The sequence below is a fragment of the Staurois parvus genome, unplaced genomic scaffold (genome assembly GCF_062004578.1).
Source record: "Staurois parvus isolate SC_StPar_1 unplaced genomic scaffold, SC_StPar_1.0 ptg000287l, whole genome shotgun sequence".
NCBI lineage: Eukaryota > Metazoa > Chordata > Amphibia > Anura > Ranidae > Staurois > Staurois parvus.
In genome coordinates, this window is record NW_028318083.1 from 6,761,357 (window position 1) to 6,788,879 (window position 27,523).

General features: G+C 40.7%; 1 protein-coding gene across 2 annotated transcripts in view; it reads left to right on the forward strand.

Annotated features, from left to right (window-relative positions):
• The window catches only part of LYRM4 (LYR motif containing 4), a 193,477-nt gene that overhangs the window by 11,679 nt on the left and 154,275 nt on the right, over positions 1–27,523 (forward strand). For both annotated transcript variants that reach the window (XM_089682203.1, XM_089682202.1), the window contains exon 3: positions 11,784–11,904. In XM_089682203.1, the coding sequence (XP_089538329.1) occupies positions 11,784–11,904 (121 nt within the window). The remainder of the gene's footprint in view (positions 1–11,783; positions 11,905–27,523) is intronic.

Sequence of the window (27,523 nt, forward strand, 5' to 3'; positions counted from 1 at the left end):
AGCAATTTATTCTTGCCTTAGTGGAGGGTGCTTTCAGGTATTTGCCTTCTAACAAATCTGTTGTAAGCGTGTTTATGTACATGATTGTTTAACAATTTTGCTGGCAAAATTCTTTCTAAACCACCAAATTCACTCTATGTGAGTAGTGTAACCTAAATGTAATTGTTACTAAAATATCAAATCTCAAAATTTAAAAGAATGGTGTCAGATTGAGGACTTCATTTTACCCTCTATAATAGTAAATGGCTTTAAACAGTATTAAACCTAAAACCAAAAATATATAATGTTTTAGCTTACTAGTTCTTTGATGTAGTCGCTGTTTTTTTTTTCTTTTTATTTCGGGATTTTACTTTTCTTTGTTTTCAGTCATTGATTCCACCAGAAAGTCTGTTTTTTTTCAACTTCCTTTAAAGCTTCATTCACATGGGCTCTGAGGCTCATACAGAATGAATGAGCCATTTATGTGGCTGGAGGCACCTAGTGCTGCATGCAGATAGCCTATGTTAATGAGGGGGTACAGAGGCTGTATGGACACAGCTGCACATTCTAAATTTGACAGGTGGGCAGGGGCGGGTAGGCACCCCTGAACACAGATACTGTGCATTAGGGGCCACACATCCACTCTTGCACATCTGTCAAACTGGAACGTGCTCACAATGTTAGGTTGTATTAATTTGTGTAAAACCTTTATTATTTATTTATTTCAGGTACTTATATAGCTCCATCAATTTACGCAGCTCTTTACATATATATTAAACATTCACATCAGTCCTTAACCCTCAAGGGGCGTACAATCTAAGGTCCCTAACTCATATTCATACATACACATACTAGGGCCAATTTAGACAGGAGCCAATTCACCTACCAGCATGTCTTTGGAGTGTGGGAGGAAACCAGAGTACCCGGAGGAAACCCACGCAGGCATAGGGAGAACATGCAAACTCCAGGCAGGTGGTGCCATGGTTGGGATTCAAACCAACGACGCTAGTACTGCCAGGCGGAAGTGCTAACCATTTAGCCACTGTGCTTTACCCAAACTAAAAGAAAGGTTGCTGTAACTGCTTAAAAAGTGTTAGCAGGAGTACAGGTTTAATTTTTTAGTCAAGTCCATCTAAATTTTCTAGCGCATTTAACACTTCCCTATCCCCAGACTTACAATGCTGCTGTCCAAAGGTGTCTCTATTGCTTCTCCAACCAGAGTAGAGACACCATAGGACAGAAAGTATTTTACTGGCTGAATCACCAGTTGAAAAGAAAGGGAAAAGAAAACTAATGTAGCCACCACATTTAAGGATTGGTAAGCTAGAATATATAACCTTTTTTTGTTTTGGCGTTTAATTGCTCTTCAAGATCTAATGATCATGGAAGTCCAAAAACTACAATATTTTTAGGATACATTCACTCATGGCTGCAGGCCATTCAATCTTTTCAGAGTAAAAAGTTAATTTGAGCCTGGAAAATCTGATGTCCCGCTAATTTGTGAGAATGAACAGGGCTGCCACCAATCTACGTCACTGAAGCATTCATCAAATGCACACTCTGAGGTTGATATACTGCCAGGCTGTTCAGACATACCTTATAACCTCTTTATAGATCTTGGTGGCAGTAGCAAGAAGTATTGCAAGCCAAGTATTGAATAAAGAAGGAGAATTTGTCTATAAACCATTAATTATTTACTTATTCTGTGAAGCTTAGTGAATACTAATCATTTTTGTGAATGAGTATTTGGATATTGGATCAACCTGAATTTACTTTTAAAAATATTTAAATTTAAAATTATTTGTTCGCCAAAAAAAAAAAAAAAAAATATTGGTGATTGGAGATAAACTATGCAGTTGAACCCAAGGTTTTCCCCTTGTAATAGGATATATTCTGTTATACTCCTGAGTACTCATGACATACACTTATCAAATCAGCACAGGCACTTGAATAGCAAGACCTCCTGCTGCTCTTGATTGTTTATTACTGCTCAGCACATCTTGTCCCCTTGCCCTTCCAGTGCTTTTATGTTTCCCCTCTGATCCGTAAAGCCATTAACTTGTTTCTTTTACTGGTTCATCTATTAGACGTTGATGATTCAGGAGGATCACTGTTACCTTCTCCTGATTATCATGTCACAAATTGGAAATCCATCTGCTTCTCTTCATCTTTCACCTTCAGCCATTTTTCAACATTATTTTAACATTATTATCCCTCCCACTCCAATAGGTGGCTGACTGAACGCTTTCTTTGTTTCTGCCTCTAATGACTTGCGTGTACTATCTTCCCACATTTTTTCTTGGAATAATTAAACAATGATCCTATTCCTGCAGTTGAAGCTTTTTAATGTAGCCTAATGGGGCCTGTATTTAGGAATCGATGTCTGGGCAGCTTTTATTGTAGCAATAACTAATTAAAGAAAAGACAGTGTTAATTGCATGCATACATTTAAAGGGAAGCTATGTTCTTTTTGTATTTATTTTAGATGTGCATGCGAAAATGATTAGTTTAATATTTACCTTTCTTAAAGTATCCTTTAAAAGAGAGACTACAATGGTTTGGGGTCAATATGATAAAGTCTACTTTGAGGCTTTCTTGTCTGATAGGGAATTAGTAACTGCGAATGAGTCAACCACTTCATTATACAAATTGCTGTCTGAGCTATGGATCATGTAAACAAAATGTTTAATGACAGGCTGTGATGTGTCAAAGATATGAAAAGGAGACAGGAGTTCTACCTGTTAGCTGGACAAAAGACTACATAATATTCATTTGAAAAATTTCGTATTTACAACCACAAACCTAATTTTTATTCGTTTATTTTTAGGTATTATGGTAATAAATATGGACATTTTGTAGACACTTACTACCCATTCTCTTTAATAAACCAGATGTTGAATGGTATAACAGTCACTTCAAGAGGTCTATAGAGGTTAGGTCAGCCTTCTTCAGAGCTCATGGAGTTCTCTGTTATATACAGTCTTATCCCTCATTTCTCACCCCCTGTGTATTGTTTTTACCCAAATTTTTGATGGACAGCAGGCCCAGAAGGCAAGCTAAAGCATGTGTTTACATAATGGAGTATCCCCTGATTCGAGACTCTTTGAAAAGAAGGCATCAATTCGGTTCTAAATGTGGAAGGTTTTTCACCTTAATGCAGTCTATGCATTAAGGCATGGGTGTCAAACTGGCAGCCCTCCAGCTGTTGCCAAACTACAAGTCCCATGAGGCATTGCAAGATTGACAGGTACAAGCTTGAGTCGCAGAGGCATGATGGAGGGCCGCCAGTTTGACAACCCTACTTTAAGGCAAAAAACCTTCTGTGTTCAGCTCATTCCCCAGCGCCCCCCCCCTTCTACTTACCTGAGCCTCATCTCAATCCAATGATGTGCTTGAGAGCACCGGCTCTCCTGTGACTCTCTTCCCTCATTGGCTCACACTGAAGTGAGAGCCATTGGCTCCTGCTGTCAATCACAGCCAGTGAGCCAATGAGAAGAGAGAGCATGGGGTCCAAGCTGCTCTCCTTGTGTGAATGGACAATGTCCATTCACAAGAGCACGGCTCAGAAGCAAGCATAACAAGAGCCTTACTATTGGGGGCACTTGACAGGGAGGAAGAGCCAGGACCTCCAGCGGGGGACCCAATAAGAAGAGGATTGGGGCTTCTCTGTGCAAAACCATTGCACAGAGTAGGTAAGTATAACATGTATGTTATTTAAAAAAAAAGCTGTAGCCATACTTTTGGTAAATCAGTCAAATATTAGAATTGTTGTACTGCTACCAATATACATCAGATGAAATTGACCTATCCTGGCATTTTCTGCCAAACTGGTGGAAAATGTAAAGTCTGTGGGCTGTCCTTGATGTTACTGGCCTTCTGTAGTTGCTGGGGAACAAGTAAACAGACATTGCTAATCTTTCTCCCGAATAAACTAAACCATCCTCTTACCCTCTCTGCTGGCAGAACTGACTACTCTAAGTTTGAGTGATGTTCATGAGCAACAGCTCCCTGATCTGATGCCTATGGAAAGCTTGTAGACTAACTTATTATATCTTATTAACCACTTTCAAGTCCGGACACTTTTACCCCCTTTCTGTCCAGGCAGATAAAGCTTTATTTTGGTGGTATTTATTCACCACTGGGATTTTTATTTTTTTTTGCTATGTAAATGAAAAGGTCCAAAAATTTTGAAAAAAAGTGTTTTTCTTATAAAATTTTGCAAATAAATAATATATCATTATAAATCTTGGCCAAAATTTATTCTGTTATCTTTTTAGTAGAAAAAAAAAACCCAAATTCGTTTATAACCAAAAATTATAATTTTTAAACATTTTCTTTTTACATTTTTATTTTATTTTTTTATATTAATTTGTTTTTTTATTTTTTTTTACATACTGTCACCCTAGCAGTACAGTGTCACCATGGTGACACTGTACTACTTGTGGGGGGTGATGAAGATTTTTTTCTTTTACACTGATTGCTTTTACACCTATAAAGGCTGTAAAAGCAATCATTTCTCCTTCTCTCTGGCTGCATTCTTCCAGCCATTGAGAACTACTGTGTGAGCTGTGATTGGTCACAGCTTGTCACATGGTACAAGGCTGTTGTGAATAGCCTTGTATGATGTGACCTCTGTGATCATTCACAGATTTCACACATAGTAAGCAATGATGTCAGAAGTGACATCTTGCTTACTATTCTGCATGTGATCACTGATTGGCACCTCGCACAGAGGTCCCGTATGACGATCGGTGTCCTCCGGACACAGTGGGCACCGGACCGCGGTGCTGTGCGTTCCTAGGGAGCGCACACAAGCAGGGGGTGGGGAGACCGTTTATAAACGGCCACCCGACCCTGCATTACCACCATCCTGCCGTTTATATACAACGGCCGGATGGGAGGTGGTTAAGAAATACTTATGACAACCCTTCAAATAGAGTCATTGTGGCTGTGAGTGTGGTTGTCACTATCCCTGTTATATGTGAACAGTTCCTCACATTATCCTCTAATGAGAAAGGTAATCAAATTTATTATTTTGAATTTAAAAAAGGCATATTTTATTACTGACACATAAAATCAGTTTCTCCTAAAATACATTTTGTTCATAACCAGAACAAAAAAAAACAAAACATAAAAGATAACCAATCATAGATAAAATGTGAGCAGTATTCTCAGTAACTAGTTTTAGACCACACAGCCCTAAGAACTTGATTGTTGGTTCTATCCATGGACTGAGAATCCCAACACTCTTCGGATTTCTTTACTCAGGGACATAATTCCACTCTGTAATTACAGACATTATTTAAGACTTGTTTCTATTCACATGCAGATTTTACAAAACCTTTCAAAAGATGCTGTGTTTAATTTTCAGCAAAGACATGAGATAATTCACATTACATGTACAAAGAATCTCATAAGACCAGGCATCTTTCCATGCTATCACAGGCAGGCGATCACCCCAGAGGCATGGCCAATGGCATGTTAGTAATAAAGTGTGTGTCTTTTAATTCAACATATTGCCTTCAATGTCCGCATTAGAGGATAATTTGAGGAATTACTAATTACAATCCTTGAGATAGAAATTACCCCTTTAAAAAAAAGCTTTTTTTTTTTTTTTTAATTGGCACAAGGGATGATACTTGCTTTTAATGAGAATGAGTGTGCGTTGTGCTTGTGGTTGCTGTCTTAGTTGAATGCCTCAGTCCTCTGCCCCCCATACCCCCACAATTGCAATCTTGGGGATTAAAGATTTAAACTAACATTCAATGTAACTCCCATCCTTTGTGTTGATTTTACAAAATAATTAACTTACTTAACGTAGACTTTAAGGAATTATTACCGTCTTTATGAAATTCAAGATTCATAATGTGGAATAAGCAAAAAGTTTACTTGTGAACCTTGAATCAAAAATAACTTTTAGGTAAATGATAAAAATAATAACCTAACTAATAAAGTGACTACATTAAGGAGTGTGGCATGCAGATACATAGAGATCTATTTAGAAAACATTTGCTGCATGAATATCAGAAGCAGTCGTTCTAACTGAACAAAATTGGAAATTGTTATTTTTCTAAGAGATTAATGCCTGTATAGTTGGCCCCATCTAGTGACCAAAATGCAGTATAGTTTTGTGAAAGACCTGCATGAGAAAACTAGAATTTTTTGCAACTGGGCCGAGCTAATGATACAGGAATTAAAGTGGTTGTTAAGGCTCAAGGTTTTTTACCTTTATGCATTCTGTGCATGAAGGTAAAAACCACCTATGTGCAGCAGCTGCCCAGTCCCCCCTAATACCTGAGCCCCATCGCTATCAAATGATGTGCATGAGAGCCTCAGTTTTCCGAGGACTGTCTCTCCTCATTGGCTGTTGGCTCCCGCTGCTACCAACTACAGCCTATGAGGAAAGAGAGGGGGCAGGGCCAAGCCACTGCTCTGTTTGTGAATGGACATGCAGAGCAGTGGCTCAGGAGCAAGTCTGGGGGCACTTGACAGGAGGGAGGGTCAGGAGCGCGGTCAGGGGACCCAAGAAGAGGTGTTCTGTGCAGAACCATTGCACAGAGCAGTAAGTATAACATGTTTGTTATTTTAAAAAAATGCCTTTTATATCATTTTAATCTCTTAGAAAAAAGCAACATTTCATTCAGCTTACACAAATACTTCTGACATTTGTGTAACAAATGTGTTATAAATAGAACCTTTAGTTATATCTTTTATACTATGTCAGGTGAAGACAGAAGCTGAAGTCTGCCTTACTGTTTACCTGATATATTGTACAACAGAACCAATGCTTCATTGAGTTTATTTGTGCATCGAGCCATTCTGATCAGCATATGTTTTTTTACTCCTTGTTTTTTTTATTTAACCAGGGATGTGGGAGCACTAGCCTGGAATGTATCAAGCAATCCTTTTCCCATACTGGTGTATACCAGCCTCTCTTGTATTGCTCCCTTGGGAGGATCCATCCCCTTCTTTGACATGGAGGTCAATTGAGGGATTTTTACATAGACCTGGATGAATTTCTGAATCCAGAACCTCTATGTGCATAGCAAAAGGCTTCACATACAGCTAGCTCTGTTTCCTATCACACAGCTTCTAAGGCTTCTTTCAGTTTATTAGAGTGGTATTTTTGTAGTGGGGAACTGCCAAAATCTAAAAAGTGATCATAAAAAGATAGTTTGTTTTTTAACTACACCGCATTTTACATTGCTTGAATCATTTGACAATTTTGTCCGTTTATGGAAGTGATAAATGCAACTTTGATTAGTGAATATCATTATGTGGTGCTTAGATACATGATGCAGATCATCAACATCAGCCAAGTTAATTATTATTTTCCGTGTCAGTCGTGATTGTTTCCTTTCCGTACCAGCACAATTTTCTTTCAATTAAAGGCAGACAATGAATTCGCCTTAGCATCACCACTACCTTTTACAATAGATGCTAAGAATGTTTCTCTTCCCAAGAACAATAAATACCATCCTTGGGTACCAGCTGTTTAATGAGTAAGCTTCCATATTTAATAAATTCTATTAACAATACACCCCCATGTCACATTCTAGGTGAACGGGCCCTAATTAAAAGCACACACCATCTGCTGGTGCATGGCAGCAGGGTGGCACACCACAGCCAGCACGATCCCTGGGACTAAATATGCATTATTTATGAGCTGTGTCTGGAAAATGTCAATGATCCCATAGAAGACATCCTGGAGGCTGTTTAGCACCATCTAATGGGCACATCTGTCATTCTCCCCCTTTTATTTTTTTACAAACTAAAAATGACTGTCTTTGATGTTATCTTAATACATTGGATCAAAGATAATTGACTGGATAAACTTGAAGGAAAGATTACTCTTTGTGATCCCCCTTTTTGTTGTTTTTTTTATCAGCTGTTAGAAAATGATTGAAAATTGTATTCTCAATTACGATTTCTTTTTTTTTGTTTATTATGATTGTCAAGATATTTAACTTTTTAGCCAAACATTCCCAAATACTAACTTTTGCTACTTGGAAAAATTATAAAATTGTGTGCCAGGTGTCTATAGACTTTCTAGAGACAATCCCTTTGTAACAAAAATAGTTTCTGATTGGATCTCTGACAGTAAGGCTGACAGCTGGTATTTTGTCATGGCTCTGTCGAGAAACATCTTAAAGTAAACCTGTCTCAGACCTGAACAATCCGTTGATCATAAGAGCAAAAAAAAGCACATAATCAGAGATAGCTTAGGTGAAAACTGCTTGTCAAAACAATCAACATATCCAAAGATAAAGGCTGTTAAATTTATAATCCAATTCTGTTGTGAAATCTGTGGGTCTACTGATTGTTTAATTATATTTTACATTTAAACTAGGTTCATTTTTGTGCTGGTGGTTGCTGCTGCAGGACTGTACTTGTCCCTGACCCTCAAGGGTCGTACAATCTAAGGTCACTAACTTATATACATACATATAATAGGGCTGATTTAGACAGGATCCAATTAACGTACCAGCATGTCTTTTGAGAAAGTGGGAGGAAACTGGAGTACCCGGAGGAAACCCACGTAGGCACAGGGAGAACATGCAAACTCCAGTCACGTGGTGCCATGGTTGGGATTCAAACCAATGATCTTAGCACTGATATATAGATATATATATCTATATATATATATATCTATACAAATCTTTAAACAAAACCTTTTTGTTTTTATTACACACCTTATTTTAGACCCAGTGGTATCATCACTGGATCTCTGTGCATCTCTATGCAACTCAGGCAGCTCCTGTGCCTTGGTACTCTACTCAAGATCTCTCTGCCCTTTAAACCACAGTGGATAATGTCCACATGGGATGTTTAGCCTCTGTGATTGAAGAATTGAAATCCAATAAATGAAAGAGTAGGGCCAGGAATAGTGTGGCTGGGGAAGAAAGCACTAGATGATGCTGGCTGTCTGCTCGGAAATGAGGTGAGCTCTGTTTGACTTAATGCTGTTTTTAATGTATACTGTGAAAACCTTACAGTGTGCCGTGAAATGAGACAAGTATTTTCAATACAGGAGAGGAGCTTTAAACATTGATTAGTCTGAGGATTATGAAGTTCACATGGAGTGCCCCTTTAATTGGTTATATCAGCAGAATTTTATAGGTTATAAGCAGCCATTACCTGCCATGCCAAATGCTATCTCATTGTATATTTTGAAAGTTACTATATTTCCTGATAAAAAATAAATGTGGTTTAATAACCAGCAAAGATGTGAAACATCCTTATTTCCTGTTCATTTTCAGTTTCTTTTGGATAATCTTGTGATAAAGGTTTGATCTGGTGCCATAACTGGCTGGCAGGAAACCCAATGTACAGTATTGCACAGTGTTTAGGTGGCTTGCTTCAGTTCTTGTATTGAAAGAGTGCTACAAGCAGTAACTTATTTTTTATCATCTATTAGAAGTACTGTCGTGTACTTTCAGGTGATAAGGCAAAATTAAGGGCCGGTTCATATTTGTAATTGCACAGGAACGTGCTACGTGTTCCTATGCAATTCACTTGCGGTGTGGTGCGATTTGAGCGCATGGATTTTCATCGGGTTCAAGTCGCACTGCACCGCACCAAAAGTAGTGCATGTACAACTTCTGGAAACTCACTGCAACCGCATTGCATGGTACTTCTATAAACAGAAAAAACAAATTTAACCTCTTCACGCTGGCTGAACGCAAATGTGCGGCCCTTCCGGCGTCTGGGCCTAGACGCCGAGCGGCCGCACAGTTTTCGTTCTATTAAAAAAGGACATATGTGCCAAGAGTGCGCGCCCTGCGCCCTCCCAGCACACATGTCCGATACTCACGGAAAGGTCCCGATCTCCTCTTTCGATCGGGACCTTTCGGTCACATGACTCTAAACCCCGCCCCGCCTCCCGGCTTCTGAAATTCTTAAAGGGCCGTGAGGCGCCGGCGTGAAGGGGTTAAAGTGAGCACTAAGAGAAACCAACTAAAAAGCAGCTAGTACAAATGGTGAACCCACTCCATCCACAATAAACAAAATAAATAAAGGTGCTGTGTTATGTAATAAGAAAACAACTAATATACTATCTAATGTGCTTAGCAACCACTATGTGTTATCACATCTCAAAAACCATATCAATCTTAAATAAATAATACTGAAAATCAAATAATATAAAAGTCCACAATCAAGTGTCCTTCAATGCATAAAGTGCTCCTTGATAATATGACTGCATCCACAAATATTATGAACCGCAGTCATAGAGTGAGGTGACATCCATGAAGAGAAGACATCTGTGAAAATCCTCCACCACTATGCACTCACCACAAATAAAATGAACCAGGCTTCTAGCAGAAATTTCCTCCAAGGAATGTATTGTTTCTCCACAAAAAGGATAATATAAGACCTTTCAATGATGTATCCTGAAAAGAAGAGCGGCTAGACCAACACAACATGAAAGGGAACACAGCCGTACAGCTCACTCCCCTTCTGGCCCGTACAGCCAACAACACAAAAAACCAAAGCCACCTCCTGCCTTGGCGTGGGCTCTACCGTTACGTAGGAGAGAAAGTCGCGGGGATTTCAAATCCCCAGACCCATGAAGCCGCTTTTCCTCTGTGACAGCATGGGATCTGTGTAGGGAGGTTTCCTTCACCACTCCTGTATGACGAGCCTGGGTTCACACAGGAACAGTGGGGAAACCGCATGCGATTTGGACAGAAATGGCACCATATTCCTGTTCAAATTGCATGCTCTTCTTTGCTGTGCAATTTGTGTGCATACATTTTGTATTTATGCAGTTCGCACCACAAAGTGTTGATACTCTGTATCGGCAAGTACCAAACTACATAACTGACCTGATACCCAAATACTACCCTACCCGTGCCCTCCGCTCCTCACAGGTCCTCCTACTCTCTAGCTCCCTGGTCTCCTCCTCCCATGCCCGATTGCAGGACTTCTCTAGGACCTCCCCCATCCTCTGGAACTCCCTACCCCAATCCATCAGACTGTCACCTACCCTCCTCACCTTCAGGCGCACCCTGAAAACCCTCCTCTTCAGGGAAGCCTACCCCAACCTCACCTAACACCTGACCTCTCCTAACAACTAACCTCCTCCACTCCTCCCACCACTCCATCCCCCACAGCCATTTCCTACTGTACCACCTTCCCCTCCCTCCTAGACTGTAAGCTCGAAAGAGCAGGGCCCTCGAACCCCTCGTGTATTGTATTGTTACTGTCTTGTCTCATGTTCTGTCCCCCATGCTACTGTACAGCGCTGAGCATACCCTTTGGCGCTATATAAATACTGTATAATAATAATAATACTTGACCGATCGTATCGCTACTCATACTTGCCGATCAAAAAGGGGTATCGGTGCATCCCTACTTCCTTATAACCAAAGAGTAGGTCATGAAGGTGCAGTCTACTATAGAAGAATCTCTTTAATGGAAAAACAAAGATTTGCATTGACGTAGGTCATATAATATCCTATGCAGAGTATGATTTCCATGGTGTCTCTGACTTTTAGACTTTTGCAATGCTTGGCTTCCTGTATTCTATTGTCTCTGCCCAATTGGGCTCTCAGTTTTGCTCTATTTTGAAGATACCAAAAGAGTGACTTTGCGGTTTATGAAACACACAGGGAATGGTAGACTTGTAGAGTAGAAGCTTAAAAAATACATTCAGACTTATTGTTCTCCTCACCAAAGTGGCTTTTGGGGACCCCATTGGTTCTTTTTTTATTTGTAGTTTTTAATATATAAAAAATGTTTTTTTCCCCTAAAATAACTATGAATTCTGGTGATACATGATATATTCTGTTTCCCTTTCTCAGAACCCATGCCACCAGAAGGATAAGAGATGCTTTCAGAGAAAAGAAGAATATTGATGATTCTCATGAAGTACACACCCTAGTTTGCCAGGCTAAAGAAAACTTGGATATCATTCGACGACAGGTAAGACTTGGCATTCTTCATACTTGCCAAACTTTTAACAAGCATGGTTACCAAGAGGTGTTGCCCACATCATTTATCATTTTTTTGTTTTGTTTTGTAATAATAATGCTGTAGGTCAAATAACAAATGAAAATGCAGTTACTGAAATGTGATTTCCATCTTACAGTCAAGAATTGGTATAGAACAACTAGTGCGAGGGAGCCAGTGTGACAAACCACAAAACCAGACTTCATTTAGTCATTGATCATCCTATTAAGTCCGTTCTTGAAATTAATTCAGATCTTACATTTTGTTTTGCACTGTAAGTAGTTTCTTAGGAGTTGGGAAATTACAGGATCAAACACTGAGTTACTAGAATAACATTTAGAACTATATCTTTTTATATACTTTCAAGTCTGAATAAAAATGTTATCTCTGAGCTTAAAGGATAAGTTCACCTTTTGCACAAAAATAATAAATGTACATTTTTTGCAGGTAAAAAAGTGCATTTATATTTTTGGCTGCAGGAACCTGTAAAGCATTGCACCAACGATTAGCAGACCACTGGTGCCATGCAGGTCTCCTGTAGACCTGTCATCAGATCTGCTTACCCGTACAAGATGTATGGGCAAGCAGATATACTGACAGGACTATTCAATGAACTACCACGGCACTTTTCATTGAGAACTACAAGCCAAGAGCCACTAAATCTTTTGGGACTTGTTGTTCATTCATTTACAGAACACTGTGAAAATATGACAGCTAGTAGGGGTAACTTTTCCTTGTACTTCTGTCAGAGGGAGGGGGGCAGCGAGTGGCAGCTGCAGCAATGGGAACATGTTACATGTTCCACCCTAAAAATAGGTGGAACATGTAATATGTTCCCAAAGGTTAACTTATCCTTTAAAGTGGTTGATAACCTCTTACATGAAATATGATCAAAACATATCCCTCTGTAGTGTGTAATTTTCTTAATCCAGAGCACTATATGTAATGTCTGTCTGCTGCCAGATAGCTATTGCTATTAGCGTGAGTCACTTCTGAGTGTCAGGAGAGGGAAGGGAGCTCCAGCACACAGCTTCTGGTTGACAGCCACAGCTCAGTTCCTATGTGCTGTCTGAAGGGGGGGGAGGTTGTCCCTTCCCTCCAATCAGCTCTCATTGAGCTCCACAGAGTGTCACTTCAGCTCCCTGTCCCTTACTTTCTGAAAGCTCAGACAAGCTCTATGAATTCCACACTTTGAATGGCTTTAGAGAACAGAAGACTGCAGATTAACAGGTACAACATATGTAGGATGATTTGTTATATCTCTGTGTATCACCTGAGTACAGTCACTTCACTAGATATATGTAACGGTTTGTGACAAAATAAAATAAATATAGCTCTGGGCCTTGCATAAAACAGTGCACTAGATACTTATAGTAGTGAAAACTTATAGTGACTTCTGCAGTTAGTATTATGTGCTATATAAGCACAGTGTACCATAGAAAACCTTATGTAAACCAAGCATATCACACACACATTAATTTCTAATACATAAATTGTGGTTAATATCAGAAGTGAAAAAAATGTTACAATGAACAATATAAAAGTGCCAGCGCTCCTTATGGACCTAACATCGTGCTCCACTCCACAGTGCTGCTGGTGCCCCACATAGACTATCACTCACCATATGCAGATATATCTAGTGTGGTCAGTAGCACTTGTGGGGCATTCCCCTGTTTGATCAACACTGCTCGTTTGTGCCAGAATATATGCAGCATACATGAAGGGTTCACTCAAAGGGAAGGATGACAGGAAGAGGATCTCATAGCGTAAAACTACTTCAAGAGGGAAAAAAACAACCGAAATAACTAGGCAAAGGCATTTTCCACTTGAGTGACATAACGTTAACTCTGGAAGATTTATTACTGTTAGAACAAGGTCTTACGTATGCACCTACGAGAAAGACATGTTTGAAGCTTGCATACTGTAGATCTACAATTATTAGAAAATTAGGCATTAAAAAAATATTAAAAAAAAGAGAGAATACCAGTGTAACACTACCTACACAATTTGTACATATTGGACTTCGAAACATGTCCACTTTTAACCCAAAATCTTCCACACAATATATTGAGGTGTTCAAAAGAATGGTTGAGGAGGACACTAAATGCATGTACATAAAAAAAGGACCAAAAAGATGAAAAAAAAATGGCAAGTAATCAGAGTGATAGAAAAGAGGAATATGATCTATCCAGCAGACAAAAGAGGAGTAGTTACAGTATATTAAAAAACTAAAAGGTGACCCCAGTAAGGTTCTGAAGCAACCTTTTAAAGCAGAATTCCGTGAATAACATTTTTTTTACCTGTGCAGTGGGGGCTGTGCTGGCACTGCACGGGTTAAATGCTTGTTTTGTTCTAGGAGAGAGAAGAGTTGCCCTGATTATCGGTATAAATGTGCTTGTGAGAATTGCTGGTTACCAGCTTTCCTTTCCTCAAGCTGTCACAGCACATAAGGAAAAGACTGCCTATAAACGGCAAGTCTGTTTACACTGTGATCAGCTGTGATTGGACACAGCTGATAACATGGTAAAGGGCCACTGTGATTGGCACTTTACCTTGCTCTGTTTTCAGCTGTGTCCATCAATCATAGCCCTCCCAGAACTAGCCGACTGGGCTGTAGCCGTCATTCAGTTATAGCGCGGCCGGAAACTGGTTAATATTCAAGCATATAAGGAATGAATAAACATTTAACCGATATATATTATTCCACCACTAGATATCAGCAGTATGAAAAACATAAAAGGGAGTACAATAATTGAGTTTTAAATTAATTTTTAAATTTCAAATCTTATTTTATTAAAGGTTATGTCACTTGTACTGTATATGTATTAACAATAATGTAACGGTAGTGCAACACCACGTGTATTCAGCAATTTACGTCCCAGTGTCATTCTAATTGGAGAAACAAGGGTTAATACTCAGTGGGTATAAATCCAGTAACAAGCATGGCAGAAAACCAACTTCCTAAGAACAAACAATCAGGTTGAAACATGTTGAAGCTTGGTTTGCACAGCCAAGACGCAATTTGCGCCAATGTCACTTCCGGGCGGTGGAACACACCCCACTTCCAGTTTTGGAGCGGGTGCAGCCGTCTTTCCCCCATATACAAAGCTGTTTACACCAGGTGCCTGTTTTTACAGTGTGAGATCTTCCTTTTGTCCTTCCCTTTAATTGAAACCTTTGTGTATGCTGCACATCTTCTGGCAAAACGGAGCTGCGTTGATGAAACAAACAAGAGATCCCTGTGCTCAAATCCCAATAGCTAGTACATGCATTTATCCATCAGGTGCTAAAGGGGTGTAACCACATATTAACACTAGAAATTCTGGAGGACCCTCTGCACACTGGTATATACCCTTTCAAGCAGAATATGCAACAAATAGGGATATTTAGTTCACACATATTGCAATACATGCTTAAGCTGGCCAACAGCGTCAAAGTAATCCCTCTATGGCCAGTACTACTCTGCTCTGCCTACGCAAGTGCTACTGTGGACACAATGCTAGCATAGGGGAAAAGACACAATGGGGAGAGCTACAAGGTTCAGGTCTGGCTACTGATCCAACAATACAACAAACAAGAGATACCTGTGCTCAAATTTCAAAAGCTAGTGCATGCATTTATCCATCAGGTGCTAAAGGGTCCACCGTAGCATTTGCGTAGGCAGAGCAGAGTAGGACTGGCCATAGAGGGATTACTTTGACGCAGTTGGCCAGCTTAAGCATGTATTACAATATGTGTGAACTAAATATCCCTATTTATTGCATAGTCTGCTTGAAAGGGTATATACCAGTGTGCAGAGGGCCCTTCAGAATTTCTAGCGTTGATGAAACAGGGAAATGCTCCACAAGCACTATTGACCACACTAAAGATAGTTGGTCATCGGCATTATGGTGAGTGATAGTCTATATGGGGCACCGGCAGCACTGTGGAGTGGAGCACAATGTTATGTCGTCCTTAACCCCTTCGTGCCGGCGCCTCCTGGCCCTTTAAGAGTTTCAGAAGCTGGGAGGCGGGGCAGGGTTTAGAGTCATGTGACCTCCGTGACGTCACATGATCGAGAAAGGTCCCAATCGAAAGAGGAGATCGGGACCTTTCCGTGGGTACCGGACATGTGTGCTGGGAGTGTGCAGGGCGCGCACTCTCGACAAATATGTCGTTTTTTACTAGAACGCAAGGCCCAGACACCGGGAGGCCACACATTTACGTTTGGCCGGCATGAAGAGGTTAAGCCTCATACACACGATGAGAATATAGGACGAATGATCGTTCGGTTTTTTTTTTGCATGCTAGTCTTATATTGAGAAAGGAGAGGTTACGAAAATTCTTGTACGACAGAATAAAAAATCCGGAAGTGATGTAATGTATGTATTGTATTGTATTTTTTACTGATTAAACAAAAATTGTACAATCTGGTATCGTAGCAGAAAAATGTCTGTGCTCGCCTCTTCAAATAATATTAGACGAAAGCTGTGTGCAAACAATCAGATTATCATATGATTGCTTCGAAAGCGATTTTCTGAGTGTGTACTAGGCCTTAGCTTCATCAAGAAGTTCAGTGTACACAGGCCCTAAAGCAGTACTGTGTTTATAGAGATATACATTCCAGTTATGTTGTAGTAGACCCCTAAAGCACAAAATAGCATGGGATGATGGAATAGGTACTGACCATGATGATGAAACTGGTGACTTTTTTGGCATTTCTGACTTGTAAAAACAACTGCTGTAAGCCCTGACAAATGTTAAAGGAGAAGTGCAGCCAAAGCTCTTTTGGAGGTTATTCTGCACTCCTGTGACCTGTTTTCATCCATCAGCGGGCTGAAGTCACGCGACTCAACTTCAAAGTCAGGATCCATATCAAAGTCAGGATCCACTCCAGGGTCTGGAGCGGCACCTGGCTCAGCCTCTCAGCAAGCCGCTAGGAGCCTGAGCCAGCCGCTCCCTCCTCCTCCACAGCCCACCACTCCCTGTCTTGCCTTTTGGGCTTGGTGAATGACCTGGTCCTTACTGTAGCGGAGAGAACATTTCTAGGACTGTCCCTTTTTTATGCTTGAACGTCCTTTGCCATGCATTGGAAGAAACAGACATTCCGCTCTCTGTCTGGAAATGCCTCATTAATGCTAATCTCCCTCCCTATCTGGATACATAAAACCATAGGGGTAGGAGGAATAAGTTTCGTAATGTCTGGTAAAAATTGATGGCGGAACCTTCTATAGCGGATGATTGGGGCCCTTGAATCCCCCCCCTTTTTTTTTTTCTTCTCCCTCCCCCCATTTTGTTAATTTTCTTTTTTAATTCTTTGTTATCCTCTAGGAGCTGTGTATTTTTTTTCACCCCTCATCAACACATACATACAGGAAGCTGCTTTGTGACTTTTCATGGACTGGTTCGTGAGCAATCATGTTGGTTCACTGTGTGTGTTATTGCAAGCGAACCCTCCCCCTTCCCCCCTCGGGAAGGTTATGTTATTGGAGTTTGTACACTTTTTTTTTTTTATCTATGCAAACATTTAATAAAATAGATTTGGGAAAAAAATTAAAATAGAACAAATAAACATTTTCCAGGGGGTTAATTTTGGAGTTTGGGTGGAGGATGGTATATTTCTGTACTGTATACTGGTTGGTAGCTTTAGATCTTAACAACACCATAACATATTTTTATTTTAGGTGGTGGCTGGTTTTTGTTTTTTTGTTTTTTCTAGCAGATGCCAAACATTGACTACACACTGTGAGGTGTGCTTCTTGCCATCTGCATTGACGGGATAAGATTTACATCGCATTTATTTTTAAATATAGCTGATTTGGAATTATTGCTTCTGATTTTACTCTGCAATGCAATTCTCGTTTAAAAATTTGTAAATTTGGTACACATTTTCTTTTTGGAGTTTAAAGCGAAAAGACTCAAAAAAGTGACCATCTTAAAGTCCTGTTGTTTTATTTTTAAACAAACTGGCTTTCCACAGCATTAGTAACCTTTGTATTTGTATTATTTGTTTATAGAGAGCGTGTTTGGGAACCTTGGGATGGTATACAGAGCAATGCATTATTAATCCAAATGCTTAAAAATAACACGGTCAAGTCTGAGTCATTTGCTGTGTTTGTACTGTACAATTAGTTTATAGTTCTAAACTGACTTATGGAAAGAGCTGGGAATACTAATTTAATATATTCCAAGCTGGTAAAGAACCATGGAAAGAAACATTATTTTAATTAATGTGTTCTCATTTGTTTACGCAGTGGTGAACACAGATACCTAATAGGGTCTTGTTTACAAAGTTGGGCTCTTTTGGTGTCATCGGTGTATCACAGGGATGCCTCTTACAAGGGTAACACCAGGTCAAGAGTTCTCTGGATGTCAGGATTGAATTAGTAAGCTCCTATAGTTATAGCTCTCTGGCTTGCATTTACTGTACTTATGTCTGAATGTTTATTATATAAATTAAGAACTTTGATTTGTGTGGGAGTCTGTTTTCTATATATGTCAATATTCCTCTCAGGAAGAGAACATTTTCGCTTTTTGTCCATTTTGAAGTGCTTTATGCATTTTTGTTTTTACCATGTTTTATGTTTTTTTTCAGCTTTTTCTGTTAAAGGGGAAATGTTTTTGTTGCTGGGCAGAATAAAAACACAAAATGCGACAAAAATGCACTACATGTGTTTCAGCAGCTTCTCAGTTGAACTCTATTGTAGCAATAACACTGCTTTTTGCATTTAAAAAAGTCCCTAACATTTGGCTGACTTTAGGGAGGGACAATTGATCCTGGGTGGGAACTTTAACGTTTGCCCAGATCCCTCTTTGGATTCTTCCTCAAAACCGATTCCTATGCTTTTCTGAAACCATTTCGCAAATCTCTCCAAAATAGTGCTTTGGTGGATAAATGGAGGGCCCTACTGCGTCTGAGAGAGACTACAGCTATTATTCCAAGTTACATGATATCTATACTAGAATTGACCTACTGTTTGTGGATCAAAACGCTCTAGATCTTTTAACTAATTCTGCTATAGTACAGATCACCATCTCTGACCATGCCCAGTTACGGCTTCTCTCCTACTACACCATTCTGCAGCCAGAGCATGGACACGGCAGCTAAACGAGAATCTTCTGGATGATGATGTTACGACGGGGGAAGCCTCGGACACTCTGATGAATTATTTTGCTGAGAATAATACTTTGGAGGTCTGCGATGGTGTTCTTTGGGAGGGCCATAAGGCAGTTGTCTGAGGTACTCTCATTGCTCAGGGCTCCAGGCTTAAGGAGAGTTAGGCAGACTTCCTCCGATTCCTTACTGCCTTACAAAAAGCAGAGCTGCAACATAAGCAACAGGCTGACCATAACACTCAGCGACGCTTGATGGAACTACAAAAGCTTTCTCTAAACTCTTAGACTGCTGTTATTGCCGCCAACTTCGGTACGTCACGCATCAATATTATGAGCACGGTAACAAGTGTGGAAGAATGCCTGTGAGGGCACTGTGTAAACGCCGTGCTTCCAACCTTGTTCATAAACTCCATTCCCCTACTTCTAAAATTGCTTTATTGTTCCACGACTATTACGCAGCCTTGTATGATTTAGACTCTGCTTCCTCTCCTTTGGGTGTGGAGAAGTTTAAAGCTGGGTTAGGTTAGAAATAAATACTCCAAGCTTTGAACATTCCATGGAGCACTGTTCAATCCATCATCCGAAAATATAAAGAGTATGGCACAACTGCAAAAATACCAAGACATGGCCGTCCACCTAAACTTACAGGCCAGGCAAGGAGAGCATTAATCAGAGAAGCAGCCAAGAGGCATGGTAAGTCTGGAGGAGCTGCAAAGATCCACAGCTCAGGTGGGAGAATCTGTCCACAGGACAACTATTAGTCGTGCACTCCACAAATCTGGTCTTTATGGAAGAGTGGCAAGAAGAAAGCTATAAGAAGTCCCAATTGCAGTTTGCGAGAAGCCATGTGGGGGACTTAGCAAACGTGGAAGAAGGTGCTTTGGTCAGATGAGACCAAAATTTTACTTTTGGCCTAAAAGCAAAACGCTTTGTGTGGTGGGAAACTAACATTGCACATCACCCTGAACACACCATTCCCACCATGAAACCTGATGGCAGCATCATGTTGTGGAGATACTTTTCTTCATCAGGGACAGGGAAGCTGGTTAGAGTTAACGGGAAGATGGATAGAGCCAAATACAGGGCAGTCTTAGAAGAAAACCTTTTCTAGTCTGCAAAAGACATGAGGTTCACCTTCCAACGGGACAATGACTCTAAACATACTGTACAGCCAGAGCTACAATGGAATGGTTTAGATCTAAGCATATTCATGTGTTACAATGGCCCAGTCAAAGTCCAGACTTAAATCCAATTGAGAATCTGTGGCAAGACTTGAAAAGTGCTGTTCACAGATGCTCTCCATCCACTCTGTGAGAGCTTGAGCTATTTTGCAAAGAAGAATGGGCAAAAATTTCACACTCTAGATGTACAAAGCTGATAGAAACATATCAAAAAAGACTTGCAGCGGGGGCGCTCGTGAGCAGAGCATGAGGATGGCCTCTTGAGAGCCGAGATCCTCCACCGCTGGGCACATTAGGCTCTTCTTTGCCTCCTGGGGAGCCTGTTCTGTCCCCCACCCTTACCCTCACCCTCCGCTGATCCCCCACCAACTATGGGGAAGAAACCAGTGGCCTCCAGCGCTCGCTTGCCGAGCTGTTCGGGTGATGCAGCCTACTCGCCTGCAGAAGCCCCAGCCTCGATTTGGTCTGCTTCCCTGCTGCTACCCTCGGGAGGCCCGGACGCCCCTTTGGACCTGGAGAGCCTGCCTGACATCCCTGCAGACCTCCCACAGCCCCCCTTGCGGGACGCAGACCTCCTGGCCAGATTTAAGACCATGATGCAGGAGGAGCTTCACACCGCCACCTCCAGACTGGCGACTCCTCTCACCAAGGAGATTCACGAATTGAGAAGCCGCACTGATGTTCTTGAAGATAAGATGGACGCCGCGGCTACGGTGATAGAAAATCATGAACAGCACCTTTCAGATCTGAGAAAAAAGCTTGACGCGGCTTTTTTGTGTCTGGAAGACTTTGAGAATAGGTCTTGTCGGGGTGATCTTCGTCTGCGTGGCCTGCCTGAAGCCATCGTTGACCTCACGTCCACTGCTACCACGCTTTTTCAAGAACTGGATCCAGTGATACCGATAGACCATCTGGAGTTTGATCGCATTCATCGGGCCCTGGGTCCAAGGAAGTCTGAGGGTCCTCCCAGGGACATCATAATTAAATTCATCTATTACTGTACGAAAGAATCGCTCCTTCGCTCTGCGCAAGACCAGCAGAATCTTCGCTTTCTAATGTCATCCGTACTTGCTGTTCACAGGTCTGTCACCATCCACCATACAGAAACATCGACAGATGAACCCTTCACGTCAGTTCTCTTGAACCGTCACATCAAGTACCAATGTGGCTTTCCAATTAAGCTTACGTTCGCATACCAAGGTCGGAGCCATGTTGTCCACAATCCGGAAGAGGCCAAGTCGACCCTGGAGGCGCTACACCTTCAACCCTCGCGGGATACCTCCAACAGGTTCACATCCTCATTCATCTCAGCTGGGGCTATATGGGAGAAAGTTGGCAGCCGTAAACGCTCCCTCCCTACTACCCCTTCGTTGTCCGGATCCTCCCGCTCCGATCCAGGTTGAGTATAGTTGGATGGGTAAGCTTTTTTCACTTTTCAGATGGCTTGCTCCACTGCCGTGACTCTCTGCATTTCTGATGGGGCGGAGACCTTGACTGGCCCTTGTTGGGCAAACGTTTTGTATGTTTTGTATGTTTCATGTTTTTATTTTTACAGTTTGAAATCTTCTTCTATGCAATACTGGTCTGTACTGGTGGTGATCCTCGGTCCCTGCCGGCTCGTCACGGTCCGGCTTGAATTTATTTTTGTGTTGAATTTTTTTTTTTTGAGGGGTAGGCGATATGTTTGTAAGCTTTGTGTCCTACCCCCTTGGTTTCTTTGCTTTGTTTCCGCCAATTTTACTGTTATACCTGTTTTTTGTTTATGCGGATCCCCGGCTAACGCCGGCTCCTTGGTTTTTTTGGGGGGTTTTTTTAGCTCAAAAAATAAAAACCGCACAGGCAATCAAATACCACCAAAAGAAAGCTCAATTTGTGGGAAAAAAAGGACGTAAATTTAATTTGAGTGCAGTGTTGCATAACCGCGCAATTATCAGTTAAAGTAACGCAGCGGTGTTACACAAAAAAAAGGCCTGGTCAGGAAGGTGGGTAAATCCTCCAGAGGGAAAGTGGTTAAAAGTCCCGCATGCTGCATTTTGGTGCATGTTTAAAACCACACCAAAAATGCTCCTCCTCATTGAAATGCATGCGCTTTTGGTATGTTTTTTGACTCACATGTCCTTTTTTCACAGACGTTGACGTCAGGTAACCAGAAAACGCGCTGGTAATTTGGCAAAAATGCATATGCACTTTTGAAATGGAGCAGTGTGAAAGCGCCATAATATGGCCCACCAGCAGTTTCAGCTGTTTATGATTAGTGCTGTATAAAATGTATTTCTTTCAGAATGATCCATCCACATATAAAGACACACAAACCTGTGCTCGACAGCTTGATGAAGATCCTGGTGTTTTATAACAATAATTGAACAGAGCTGGCACAGAAAAACATTCTAGATTGATAATTTGATTGATTGCCTACCTGTGACTTTTTTGTTACAGACAAATTGAACAGCTCTGCTATAAAGCTGTGAGTAATTACAGAAGGTGTGACAGCAGAATATTAATAGCACATCAGAATACTGTTCCTGAGAGCTCCCTGGATCATGACATCGAACATGTTTGAAGAAAGTGTACATCTGCAATGCAACAATGTCCTTGTGTACTAGGAAGGGCTTTAGCATCATTCTAGCATTTCCCCCAGCTTTGTTGTTTCTGTCACTGCAAGCTTTAGAACATCCCTAACATACAGCCTTGGAATTAAGTCAGAACACAAATTTCATTTGATCCATATTTGCTCCAGTTCACACACAAAAACTGCCGTTGGTGGCAATGTCAGCTCCAATTTATACTGATAAGTTGGTGTAATTGTGTTGTATGGCAGCCTTCAAAATAAGCCGCTTCAACAAATTTGCTGCAACTTGTATATAACATGTGGATAACTGGAAATTGTAATTTAATTTATTTTGTGATATAGGAAAAGGACAATCCCAATTATATTTTTTTCCTGAGGCTACTTTGCGGAGAATTTTCTGCTCTTCCTGTTCGGTCTAAGACCTGTCACCTGAACAGAAAAAGAGGATCTAGACCACATGTGTCAAACACAAGGACCAAGGGCTGAATCCAGCCCAGCTGGCCATTTCATGTGGTCCTCGCGCCACTCATCTCTGCCCCCACTTTGTCTCAGCAGTCAGTAGCAGAGAGAACAGATCTGCTCCGCCAGATCCTGTGGTTTTCTGTGCAGCCACGGAGAGGCTTGTCTCTAAACCCCCCCCCCCCCCACACACACACACATCTCAGCCATCAGCAGCAGAGAGGAGGATGGAACATTTCCTACAGATCCTGCTCCTCTCTGTGCAACCGCAACACCCTCATCCCTGCCTCCTCTCAGCATTCAGTAGACTCTGGCAGCTGACTCCAGCCCTCCTCTGGTCCTCCGCAGACCCTGCTCTGCCCCCAGCATCTTCCTGGCAGCAGCACAAGGAAAGGGAGGATGCAGGACTCTTGACTTCTGATGAAAGGGGGGCTCTTCACATCTGATGTAAGGGGGGAGGGGGTGCTTTAAACATCTAGTCTTACAGATACAACCGGCACTTTGAGGATAACCATAAGTTTGATGCAGCTTGCAATGAAATTGAGTTTGATACCTCTGTCTAGACCTTATTGTACTAGAAAATGTGTTTCTATCGCTGCCTGGTCTTCTGTTGGGAAGAGGCCTAAGAGTCATCTCAGGAGCTAGCAACAGAGGGTGGCTAAGTTCCTACATACAATGGAACTATGAAGAACAAAGGTATCAACCCTCTTACCAGGGAGTTGGAACACAACACAATGATGGCACATTGATATATTATAACTTTTTTATTGGTACAAACTTGACATATCTTTATAATAGATCCTTTTTTGGTTTTTACACTTATAAGCAGCTTATCATAGATTCTACGAGTGCTTGTGATCTCCATTATCCAGATAGGTCTGATATACCAAGATTGTATTAAAGAAGAATTCCAGACATGGTATATTTTTACATAATTACATTGGTCTAGCTTGAACCAATGTAACTATGTATGTATCATACTTGGCCAATGCTCCTGAAAGCTGGAAATCACTAAAGTGTAGACACCAGTACTTCAGTGATCTCCATTTGCTTCCAGATAGTGTGCTGAATGGCTGGCCTGATGCATTGTGAATACAAGAGCTCAGCCCCTTAGCATGAGCACTACTCAGAGAATGCTTTGGATTTTGTGAATGAATGCAAAGCCTTCTCTGGTTTATATGGAGAGAGTGAAGTCACTAGTCCACCTTGTCCAATTAGAGAACATTGATTCAGAAAATGCAAAGTATTTTCTGAATGGCACCCATGTTAAGCGGCCTACCTCCTATGTTTACAATACATCAGGCCGGCCACTTAGCACAGGACAAGACCTTGCATGAAGTGGAGATCACTGTAGTAGTGGTGCCTGCTTCAATGATTTCCAGCTTCCAGGGGCATCGGAATTTTTCTTTAACCACTTCCCGTCCAGTCCATGTGCATAAACGGCCGGATGGGAGCAGTGCAGGAGCTGGTGGCCGTTTATAAACGGCCTCCGCATTCACTCCCTGGGATCGCGCAGCACCGCAATTGCTGTACGGGACCTCTGTGTGAGGTCCCGATCATGTGATTACTGATTGGCCAATCAGTGATCACATAAATAGTAGTAACAAGATGCCACTTGTTGACATCATTGCTTACTACTAGTGAAATCTGTGAATGATCACAGAGGTTGCATGGTACAAGGCTATTCACAACAGCCTTGTACCATGTGACAAGTTGTGACCAATCACAACTCTCACAGTATTTCTCAATGGCTGCAAGAATGCAGCCAGAGAGAAGGAGAAATGATTGCTTTTACAGCCTTTATGGGTGTAAAAGCAATCAGTGTAAAAAAAAAAAGAAAAAATCTTTCTCACCCCCCACAAGTAGTACAGTGTCACTATGGTGACACTGTACTGCTAGGGTGACAGTGTGTTAAAAAAAACCCATAAATAATAATATTAAAAAAAAAAAATGTAAAACAAAATTTTGAAAAATTATAATTTTTGGTTATAAACTAATCTGGGTTTTTTTTTTAATAAAAAGATAGCTGAATACATTTTGGCCAAGATTTATAAAGAAAGATTTTTTATTTGCAAATTTTTTTAAGAAAAACACTTTTTTATTTTCAAAATGTTTGGACTTTTTCATTTATGTAGCAAAAACATAAAAATCCCAGTAGTTAATAACTACCACCAAAATAAAGTTTTTTATCTGTCTCAAACAAAATGCAAAAAAAATCATATTGGTACAGTGTTGCATGACCACGCAATTGTCATTCAAAGTGTGATAGCACTGAAAGCTGAAAATTGACCTGGACAGGAAGGGAGTGGAAGTGTCCGGACTTGAAGTGGTTAATAAAGTCACAGTATATTGGTGTGCTGTCATCCCATTGTGTATGTGTGCATCTATCAGAGACAAGCTGGACAGGCATCCTGCAGTTAGTGAACAAACGTGGACTATCTGGAACAGCACTGTGTTGTAATGGTTTACTGCATGTTTTGTGTCATTTTTGTTTAAAATGTTTTTTTTAAGTTTTGTAGTTATGTCATGGCACTGCAAAATCATAGATACTTTTAATTTTCGAAAAATAAACACTTTTAAGAGGCTTTAAAACATGTTAAAGACTTATGGGACTCACAGGGTCACATTGACAGTAAAAATGTCATTGTGCAGTACTACTAGGTAGGAAGCACAGCTTGCGCATGTAATCAGCTAATCTGATTGCCCCACGTATATATTTAGAACTGCTGAGTATTTGCGTTTATTTTTAAAAACCGGCACTTGCTGATGAGATCCTTTTAATTACAAACATCATATTCTCATACATTTGACAGGCAAAGCACTGAAACTTCCAGGCAGTATTGGAGCTTGCCACTGCGCACCACCTCCACACATTACTTTAGTCCCATAACTATGACGGGCAGCATATATGCAGGTACTTTGTGCCTAGCACAGCTTGTGTTCTTTCAGCTTGAATCCTTCTTTTTAAACTGAAATCTTGTTTTGTAGGTGTTTCATTTTATTAGTCAGCAGTGCATTGTTATCGATGGTCATTGCTTATGCCAGTATACTGCTGGGTAAATAATCAATCTTGTGTTTTTTTTAATTGGCATCAATAATGTGCTTAGATTTATCAATATCCCCTAATTGCCAGGCTTTAACAATGGACTTTGTAGGATAAATCATTTCACAGGTAGGCAGAAATATACTAGAGCTTTGCAGAGAGATATTTATTTTAAGTCATTATGCGTTAAACCCAATAAAAAAGATTAAACCATGGGGCTAAATAAGTCTTGAAAATTGACCTACATAGGCAGGCATGTCTATTGCATTAAATAGGTGATGATTTATTGTGCGGATCCTTTTTTTTTTTTTTTTCTTTTCTTCTAAAGCTGATTCTAAATTTTATGGCCAATAATGTAAAAATTGTTTTAATCTTAGAAATTGTATTTCTTTATATCTATACAGTTGTCCACCAGTTAGCATTTACACACATCATGGCCCTTTGTACACAGGGGCATCTAGCTGCTACGCGTCCCTCCTAGCATTTTAGTATGCCCAAGAGGGATAGACGCAGCCTGTCTTAATCTGACAGGCTTCAATTAGACCGGGCTGAATGCTGTACCCACCTTTAAGGCTCTATGCATTCAGAGACAAAAACCCGAGTGCACAAATAGTTCTCCAGACAAGGTTGTGTCAATTTGCAAACCATTTTGCCGCCTTTGTCCAACAAAGCCTCCTCCCAAGTGTGTATGAGATTTAATTGACAGTAAATGTGAAGATACTTCGTGCTGCTTCTTGCTTAACCACCTACCTACTGGGCACTTATACCCCCTTCCTGCCCAGACAAATTTTCAGCTTTCAGCAACACTGTACCCATATGTATTTTTTATAATTTTTTTCACACAAATAGAATTTTCTTTTGGTCGTATTTAATCGCCACTGGGTGTTTTATTTTTTGCACTATAAACAAAAAATGTGAAGAAAAAAAAAGTTTCTTTGTTTCTATTATAAAAATTTTGCAAACAGGTAATTTTTCTCCTTCATTGCATTGATGAGGCTGCACTGATAGGCAGCACTGATGAGGTCATATGACGCCCTCCCAGAACTGGACAACCGCGCTGTAGCCGTCATTCGGAAATTATTTTTCACTGATCACTGTAGTACTGCCACTAGCGACATCAGATAGCATCAGGGTCAGTTAGCACCCCTCCCAGCCAGAGTCAGCGTTAGATTGCCCGCAGACTATCGCACTCACGCTATAGGTTGCTGATCACTGCCATTACTAGTATAGTGTTTGTATGGATCA